The 9,632-nt window shown below is 38.0% G+C and overlaps 1 protein-coding gene across 5 annotated transcripts in view; it reads right to left on the minus strand.

The window, feature by feature from the left end:
* LOC107669314 (serine/threonine-protein kinase MARK2-like) overlaps positions 1-9,632 on the minus strand; it is a 50,466-nt gene that overhangs the window by 14,043 nt on the left and 26,791 nt on the right. For 2 of the 5 annotated variants that reach the window (XM_016461482.1, XM_016461481.1), the window contains 8 exons: positions 9,115-9,234; positions 8,180-8,318; positions 7,354-7,466; positions 6,634-6,754; positions 6,418-6,545; positions 6,230-6,318; positions 2,938-3,087; positions 71-1,052 (listed from right to left, as the gene is read on the minus strand). In XM_016461482.1, coding sequence (XP_016316968.1) covers positions 788-1,052; positions 2,938-3,087; positions 6,230-6,318; positions 6,418-6,545; positions 6,634-6,754; positions 7,354-7,466; positions 8,180-8,318; positions 9,115-9,234 — 1,125 coding nt within the window. In that variant the 3' untranslated portion in view covers positions 71-787. Of the gene's footprint in view, positions 1-70; positions 1,053-2,937; positions 3,088-6,229; positions 6,319-6,417; positions 6,546-6,633; positions 6,755-7,353; positions 7,467-8,179; positions 8,319-9,114; positions 9,235-9,632 lie in introns of those variants that run through there. The other 3 variants (XM_016461486.1, XM_016461483.1, XM_016461484.1) reach the window with 3 other exon arrangements.

Consider the following 9,632-nt stretch of genomic DNA (forward strand, 5'->3'; position numbering starts at 1 on the left):
ATTTCAAAAAAAAAAAAAAAATTAGAGAAAAAAAGGAAACAATGTGTTTTTCATGTGCATGAACCATTGGAAAATCTCTCAAAAAAGATGAAATACATTCTGTTTGGCTGATAGGTGAAGAGGTTAAAAAGGGTTCTTTATGAAACCTATGAAAGGTTTTTCTGACCATTAGTGTTAGCTGGGGGCACTGAAAAGGGCACCAGGATTTGTAGTCAGATTAAAGATCATGAATTATACTTGAAGTTACACAGGGCGTTTAAGATTGCTGAGGAAACTGAATTGTAAATGCATTGCATGAATGATGGATGTTAGATTAGGGTTTGGTTTGCAGGGTTCCCACACCTTTTCGCAAATTTTTTAGGATTTTCCAAGTCATTCATGATTGCCGGATAAAGATAAAAAAAAACATGTATACCATTTGCTTATGTGATTGAACTACAAAAAAACAAATTAAGACGTAATTAATTTCCATGACATTTCTAGGCATGGAAATCACTCCCTGATATTTCTAGGTATTCCCTGACCGTGGGAACCCTGAATTTCATATGTTAGTAATCCTTCAGTTAGCATCTCTCACACTTAAAACCATCTCTGCTCCAGCAGCCATTTGTTTGAGTTCATGATCTTAGCGATAAAAAACAGTGCCAGTCCAAACCATCTCGTCCTGAAAGAGGGGAGCACTGGTGAGAGTCATGAGAATGCGTGCATGTGTATTCCTAAGAGTTCACCTAATAGTTCACTTAAGTAAACGCAAGTAACAGTGTCACCATGTGGATGGATCATGAACTCACCTGCGTACAAATTTGGAAGTAAACTTGCTGAAGATGCCTGTCCCAGGACGGCGCACCTGGCTGTTGCCATGGGAAAGGGAGGGGGAGGCAGAGGGGTCATTGTACGCTGAGGCTTGCTGGTCTCGTGTGGCTCTTTGCTGGCCGGCGTGGAAAGTGCTTCTAATCGCCACCCCTCTGGAGAAGTTGGTACGATCAGCCATTGAGGAAATGTTTATGTTCTGAGCTGAGGGGGACACCACTGGTGCTTTCTGGTTGGCCGTGCTGTTTTTTTTTTTACAAATTGTTTGCAAAGGTGAAAAGAATATCAGTTAGTACTCAATAATCCAGTCTAGCAGCCATTCAAATACAAAACAGCATCAATAAATATAAGCCACTTCAGAGCAACATGCAGCTACAATAATCAGGCACAAAAGCATGAATAGGCCATTTCATTATGCTAACAACTGCAGCTCTTGCTGCTAATGCACTCATGGCAGACAAATCATCCTTGTGGAAAAGAACCTACATTTAATTTGAGATTGATTTTAAAAAGTGATGGAATAAAACCCAGGCATGCACTTGCGTGTGAAAGTATAATTCCACCATCAGCCCTTTTTGTACCATGCCAGACATGTGACAAGCCACAGGCTTAAATCACATGAGGACCACATTTTTTATATATATTTTTTTTAAAGTTACAAAACCATACAACCGGTTAATATGTTAATCATAACATAATTGTTAAAGGTGAAGTGTGTAATTCCTGGATCACAATTGTGTGTCACCTAACAAAACAGGAAAAATTACTTTTCAAAAATAATCTCCATCCTGACCTCACACTATTACTAAATATATCGGTACCGTATTGTTTATTGACAAATATTTTATTTTATTTTATTTATTTAAAATCAGCAAATGTTAATCTTTAAAAAAAACAATTTAATAACATTGTTAAATGTAATCTTTCAAAGTGAATCTATTTTGCGTACTGTACATTATAATGCTGTGAAGACTAAATCCACTTGTAGCATTTAAAATTATATATTTTTTTTTAAGACAAAACCAAAGAATTCTTTAAAAAAAAAAGTTTCTACAAAAATATTAAGCACCACTTTTCAACTATGATGTTTTTCTTGAACAGCAAATCAGCAAATGAGAATGATTTTTTCATGTGACACTGAAGACTGGAGTAATGACTGCTGAAAATTCAGCTTTGCCATCACAGGAATAAATTACATTTTAAAAATATATTTAATCTGTATTTTATATTTTAAATTGTAATATTTCACCATATAACGGTGTTTACTGTATTTCTGAACAATAGTGTAAAAATAATCTTCTATTGGTCAGATTTTTTTTATATCAACACCCTAATGCAATGTATTCACAGAGTGTTTAACATTTAAGGACAAATGCTTAACTTATAGTTGTCTACCTACATTAAACTGAAGACAAGTATTTTAACACTGATTACACACATCACCCTTAATAGTTATCATGCAGCTATTAGCTATTACCTACAAAAGATGAGACTCAAACAACAACAGAAAACCAAAAAAACTGAAGAAACTCTTCAGGGAGGGAGACAAAACCATTGTTAGCATGCATATAACTGTCTGTGACACAAGCTTTTAACATTCCGGGATGGCACAAAACGTCTTTATTAAAGGTTACGTAAGCAGTGAGAGGTTTTAGAGGATATGAATGCACTGTCTGGTTTGGCTGCAGAAAAGAAGGGGTGGAGAAGGATAGGGCAGCAGAGCAACACAACACACAACACATGCATAAGTGAGGGAGGACCTTGTGAGAACAAAAGACAATGAGTTAAAGCTTGCATGTGCATTATGAATTAGAAAAGAACAGACTGTCAGGTACATGATGTGAATAACGTGTGTTTATGTGGAGGAGAAAGTGGGACGGCGAGTAAGACGGCGTGTTATTGTGACGGACAACAAGTGAGAAAAGTAGGCAAGGCTAAAAAAAAGTGAGGGCCTTCTTATCTCTTAGCATGACGTATTTGGTACTTTGTCTGTGGATCTCATGTATTTCAAACCCCCCAAAAACTTTTAAAGTTTCTGCTTTAAAAACAATCTATACGTCCTAGTTCGTCCCTGACTCTTGAAGTCGAATCCCCATCCGAACAGTTTTGGTTCTGGCTGCCACTTGCCTGGGGCGATGTGCATGGAAGTCTGGGGGACTGGGGTGGGCAGAGGTGGACAAGGACTTGTGGTGACGGGTGCGGGATGAGGCGGCGAGGACCGCGGCCGCTGAGGCGGTGGAGGCGCGGGACCCTGGAGTGTTCAAGCTAGGGGAAAGACTAATAACAACAGCCCCCATGTGCGGACACCCCCCACGTACAGAGTGGAGGGAGGTATGGGTGAGGTTGTAAAGCAGACAGGTTAGATTCAGCAAAGATGGAGGGATGGTTGAGAAAGTGATGGAATAAGACAAAAGCACACACCAGGAGATAAAAATACAATGCTGCGGGTGCGATAATGCAGGTTTGGATGCTATTTTGGTCTTAAAGGGTTAGTTCACCCAAAAATGAAAATTCTGTCATTAATTACTCACCCTCATGTCGTTTCAAACCCGCAAGGCCTTCGTTCATCTTCGGAACACAAATTAAGATATTTTTGATATTGTTGAATAAAGTCGTGTTTTTTTTTTTCTTTTGCGCACAAAAAGTATTCTCGTAGCTTTGTATAATTGCGGATGAACCACTGATGACACTTGGATTATTTTACAGATCTCCTTGCTACGTTTCTGGACTTAGGAACATTTCAGTTGCGTTGCTGTCTATGCAGGGTCAGACAAAAATATCTTAATTTGTGTTCCGAAGATGAACAAAGGTCTTACGGATTTGAAACGACATGAGGGTGAGTAATTAATGACAGAATTTTCATTTTTGGGTGAACTATCCCTTTAAGTCTATTTTTAGATCTACAGTATATAGATCAAAGCTTGCCAAAGTTGGATCAAACTTGCATTATTGCTGGAAAGCTCACTCCGTCTCTGCTCATCGAGTGAGAATCTAAAACGAGATGCAGTGATGATCAAACGAGTCTGACAGCATAAGCCTCATGGGCATGAAGTTATCAAACCGATCATAATACATGCAGGATAAAAGCAGACGAAAGACATCTGATGCATTTGTGAGGGTGATCTGGTGGCAGGTGTTCGGTCAGTGCCATAATGTCTGTATTTTTATTTGCTGCTCTGCAAACTGACCTTGCGCGCACACATAAAACTCTTTCCACGTCAGCATTCTTACTGTGCTGCGGGTTGTCACATCAAGCAAACGTAAACATCCATATCATACAGTTTCCTGCATCTCTTCGCTGTGTAACCTGATTATTTCGGTTGGGCAAAATCACGAATTCCAGACTAAGGGATGAGACTGACTACATACCAATCAAGGGTAATACATCAGTTTGACTCAGTATATCTGCAGTAAATTTCAATAGTCGATTTACCAATAGGTAACAGGGTTCCCACACTTTGCGCAATGAATGTCTTTTCCAGTTGATTAAAGGATGTGGATTTAAAAAAAAAAGAAGAGATGTGTATATTTAATTAATTTTCATTATTTGTGTACAACCGTCTCCAATAAGACACTCTATTCTGGACTGTGGGCAGGTTTTACTCCATCTAGGAAATGTAATATTTTAGAGAAGAGCAAAACTAGAAAAATATAAAATCACTACAGATATTTCTACGAATTTCAATAAATTGATTTTGCTCGATTACATGATTGGAATGTAAATATCAATTTTAAACTTTCCCAGTATTACCAGGTTTTACACGACTGTGATATTAACTTGTAATTCTGTTCGTAAGCAGTCAATAAATTCAAACGAATCATGCAATAAATTCAGTGTAGCGAGTCGTTTTCTCTTTTTAATCTGTTTAGCAATATTGTTGTTTGATAAATGATAAGACACTAGCATGTCTACATATAATATGTTTCAGATCACACTTTTTTTTATTTTAGTATCAATATGGTAGTAAACATGCTTAATTTGCAGTGCTCTGACTACAGGAATTCACCACAGTTGATATTTATGTGAACCTAAATAGGAATCATTAGAGAAATATTCTGGGTAGTTTACAACGCAAGATATATATCGACTGCATCTGTGGCATTCTGTCGATTACACAGACAATAGTTCCTGCTTGTCCCCGAGTTTGTAAAAAATGAAGTAATGCAGTTACAATAGTTGGCATGCTGCCCAGAGGGTTTAAGAGGACATGTGCAGCACGTATTTCTGTAAAAAGCACTTACATTGTCTGCTCTAACTGTGCTGTTATCCAAATTATCTTTCTGGGTAGAACTACTTTTCTAGGCAGATGAAAATCGAGTTACAGATTTTGCAAAACTTGCGCTTACTAAAAGTAACCAGATTTACTGTTTAGCTGGTCAGATTACGAATCGAAAGATGAAAGGATATAACCTTGAGCAGGCAGGGTCCGTAAGAGATTCTACAACACAGCAGTCGTACGCTAACATACACACTTTTGTTCAAAAGGAGGTCAGTACGATTTTTAAAAAAAGAAATTAACATTTTCATCCAGCAAGGATACATTAAACTGATCAAAAGTAACAGTAAAAACATTTATAATGTTACAAAAAAAATTTTGTTCTTTTGAAATTGTGTGACACTGAAGAGTAGAGTATTGACTGCTGAAAGCTCAGCTCTGCCATCACAGGAATAAATTACATTTAAAACACATTAAACTAGAATATAAATTGCAATAATATTTCACAATATTATAGTTATACTGTATTTGTGGTCAAATAAAGGCCACCTTGATGAGAATGTAAGACTTTTCAAAAACATAAAAACTGTACTGACCTCAAACATTTGAACAGATGTCTAAATGTTTGTTACAATTATACTTTTCAAACTGAGATAATTTAAACATTGATTCATTGTGCTGCAATTGTAAGCATGTAGCTGTAAATGAGTTTCCCTGAATGAGGAGTCAAAAATTATTGCCAGTTTTAATCACCAGCATGCCACAGAAAGACATTAAATTGAAAATAACTCAGAATATTATTTTATTGTATTGAAAGGAACCCAAGCTGCTCAGCTCTTGAATCATGACCTACTCTTTTTTTAAATCCTTGGACTAATTCTAAGTTCCTGAAGGCGTTGCAAATCTAGCTGAACAGATTTCAGCTTCGTGCTGCGTTCGAATGTGTGTTTGAATGTGTGCGATTGTCAATGTGTGAATGTATGTGTGCACATAACAGGATTATGTTTCCCATGCTGGCAGGGCAGCAGCCTGACAAAATGAGTCGAGAGCAGAGAAGCTTTCCAAACAGTCTAAATATACACATAAGCACATACACTACTTTTAACACCAATCCACTTTGCAGAAATGAGTTTGATGGGTGCATCCATGTGATTCGTAGCATGAAACGAAGACTCTGTACATAAAGAGGAATGTGGCAGTACCTGTCCTTGCCATTCTGTACTCCTAGCGTGGCTCTCTCAGTGATTGGAGAGTTCCTGCTGCGGCTGGTGCCTGAGGACAGGATGCTGTTCTATATGGCACATGAAGAGCACACAGAGAGATCAGTGACGTGAGATCACACCCGTGGCTGTGTATCAGTCATCAGCTCCTTAGGGGGCTCTGTACTCACAGTGGAAGGGGTAGGAGTTTTCTTATGGTCTCCAGAGATCAGTGGGCTGGGAGGGACTTTACTGGAGCTGCCTGAACCACCGATGTGCTTGCTGTCGCCCTGAGTACGCTTGGTGGAAACAGAGGAGCCTGCAGTGTAGAGGGAAAACGTGTGAGCTTTACAAACCAAACCAGCCGGCGATTATGGTGGCTAATGACCAGCAGAATGATGCTGTACTTTGGTCTGTGGATCTGCGGGACTTCGGATTGGAGGTATTGCGTTGTCCCTTGTGAGGAGATGATTGGGCGTTGTTTGTGAGGTCAGTGCCTGGGCGGGCCTTTATTGATAGTTCATCCAGCTAGGAAAGAAGAAAAAAAAAAGGTACATATGTGCTTTGCGCTTTAAATTTGCATTTTTACACTACTATGGTTAAAACAACTGCCATTGCAAAAACAGGAACTGTACAATTAGGTACTCATATGTGTAATGATTCATGTCATTTTTAATGAAGCCTCTCAAAATATAATCATATACATGAGTATATGAATGGTAAGGTGCCAATTTTAAAGACTAATTCTGGAAATTCTTTGCATAATTGCCTGAATGTAGCGGTTATAATAAATGTAACAGAAAACAGAACAGAACAACAACAACAACAAAAAAACAGTACAAAACAAACAAAAATGAAATAAAACAACTAAAAAAACAACTAAAAAACAAACAAACAAAAAACGGAAAGAAACAACAAACAACAATAGAGCAGAATAAAACAAAAAACAGAACAAAAAAGAACAATGAAAAAAACAGAACACAACAAAACAATAAAAAAAAGAACAGAACAAAAACAAAACAATGGAAAAAAAGCAATAAATAAATAAAACAGAACAAAACCAAAAGCTATTACAGTTCTACATGCACACAAACACAGATATTCACATGATCTTTAGAGTAAAATACCTCTGAGTTCCTATAGTCCAGTAATAAGTAAGTTGCCATGACATCATTGTATTTTTGTTTGACCAGGGCATCTTGTATCTCATCTAGAGAGTATCCCATCCGTAGCATAATATCTGAGAAGACAGACAAAAGAGTTAAATAAGTAAGAAAAAAACGGCTTACCTGCTTGATGACAACCTCTTGAACTAGAGTTTTATATTCAGTGTTTCCACAAGCATAAACTGTAGCCACGATGCTCGGGTATCATGGGTAGTTGCTATGTGCATTCTAAGGTGTGCTGGGTGTTTGGGTTGGTGATTTCTATGTGCTCAAGCCAAAATAACCTATCAACCATGTCTCTACAATATTCTGGTTACTATATATGGCTGAGATCCCTCCTAAAATGCAATCCACCGGTCATGAAAGTCTGATTGCTTAGAAATGTAATAAAAATTATGGTATCATTCTTGTCTGCAGCACAAATGCTGCAAGATGAGTTATGCACTAAACCTTTAATAGTTTATATTTTCATTACACAACACTAACCTCAAGTATAAGCAACACAACTAAATATATTCATTTTGAAAGTAACAACTCTCAAAATGAAAGAAAACAATAATCCTGCACAAACCACACACTGTAGAGACACAAGAAAACAGAAAAGTGTTATAAAGCAGGAAAAACATGAGTTGTTGTGTTAACTCGCAAATAAAGAGGCTTAAATGAGCTGATGTATGGAATTCAGATTCAAGTCCCATCACCAAGATATATTACCCAATCATGATCCATCTCGATCTCAAACCCCACCCACCACCATCACTAAAGCCCCAGGCCACGTCTGCCCCACCTCTCTTCCAAACCCCTGCACTGCTGGGGTGCTGACCTGTCCTCTTAGGGTCCTTGTAGTCGGGTTGGGGTTCAATGTAAGGCTTCAACTCGTTGTCCTCATGGCCCACGTTCATCCAACGGTCCTTCATGATCTGCTGCTAAGCGCAAGTAAGGAAAGGGTACAAAGTGAAGAGATCATATGGGGTGTGGATCACTGGTGTAAAGTAGCATGACGCAAAAAAAAAAATAGTTGGCCTTTATTGAAGAGGATACACACAGACAGTCAACTGAGGGCAGCACTTCAAAATCACATCACAGTGCTGAAAAGCTGAATCAGTCCAAGAAAAAATATCGATCTGCAAACAGTTGTTTGTGCAGAGTCTAAGCCTCAGACTGTACGCCCACAGACCTCCCGTGAACAGTCTGATGCATACAGCACACAAAAATAGCAAAAGCTGGCTAAAATCATCAGATCCGGCTTTTATGTAATTTTCAGGAATAAAGGTTTATATCAAGTCTATCATTTTTACCAGGTAACAGGTAGCTGCACAGGCAGAGCTGATCACTGGATTTGCCATAATTTGAGAGGTTCATGGCACTGAATCTTGCATACAATATTCAATAAGCTAATTTGAAGCAAATTTTTTATATCAAATTTTCAAACAACAGATCTTAATATAGTTTATTTAACCTTCTGGTTTGTTGAACTGATTTAAACTTAATTCACATTTTTATGATACACTTACATATTTTAAGATCAAAACTCTAGGAAAAGGGTAAAACAAAATCTATACAATCTGTTTTTAATAAAAATCAACCTCTGAGACAAAGTGCCTAAAATCGAAGAAACACCAATATCGTCTTTGCCAGAATAAGCAGCAATGTAGACCAGACTTTACACAATATTTAAAAGTCAAGACAGAAGATTATGTAAGTATTTATGAATGTACAAACCTCAAGGCTCCCTCTCTTGGTTGGGTTGAGTATGAGGAATTTCTTCAGTAAGTTCTCACAGTCGGTCGACATATAGAAGGGAATCCTGTACTTGCCCCTTAAAACCCGTTCTCGCAACTCCTAAGAACACACAAACACAAGTATCCAGCATTTATGTCAAAGCTGTTGACACTAGGCACATTTCCATTACAGATTTGCACAAAACTTTGGCGATATTTTATTAATGTCGATAAAAAAGTATTGCGAAATGACAGCGTTTCCATTAACCAATGTTATGCAACTAAAACGTAAACTTTTGCCTCTCGCGATAAATCATGGCAACGGATTTTGGTGGGATTTTGACGGATTTTGGCTATATTTATTCAAAGGAGGCGTATCTTTACAGAAGCAGCACAGAGAGCCACTTCAGAAATGTGTGTGGCACGGCTGGAATAAACAAGCACTGACTAGAGTGGCCGCAATCAGCTTCAGTGGCCGTATCAGAGCCACACTGCACCGCAGACGTGTGCAGTGTAAAT

This window comes from Sinocyclocheilus anshuiensis, unplaced genomic scaffold (genome assembly GCF_001515605.1).
Source record: "Sinocyclocheilus anshuiensis isolate Anshui unplaced genomic scaffold, SAMN03320099.WGS_v1.1 scaffold180, whole genome shotgun sequence".
NCBI classification, from domain to species: domain Eukaryota; kingdom Metazoa; phylum Chordata; class Actinopteri; order Cypriniformes; family Cyprinidae; genus Sinocyclocheilus; species Sinocyclocheilus anshuiensis.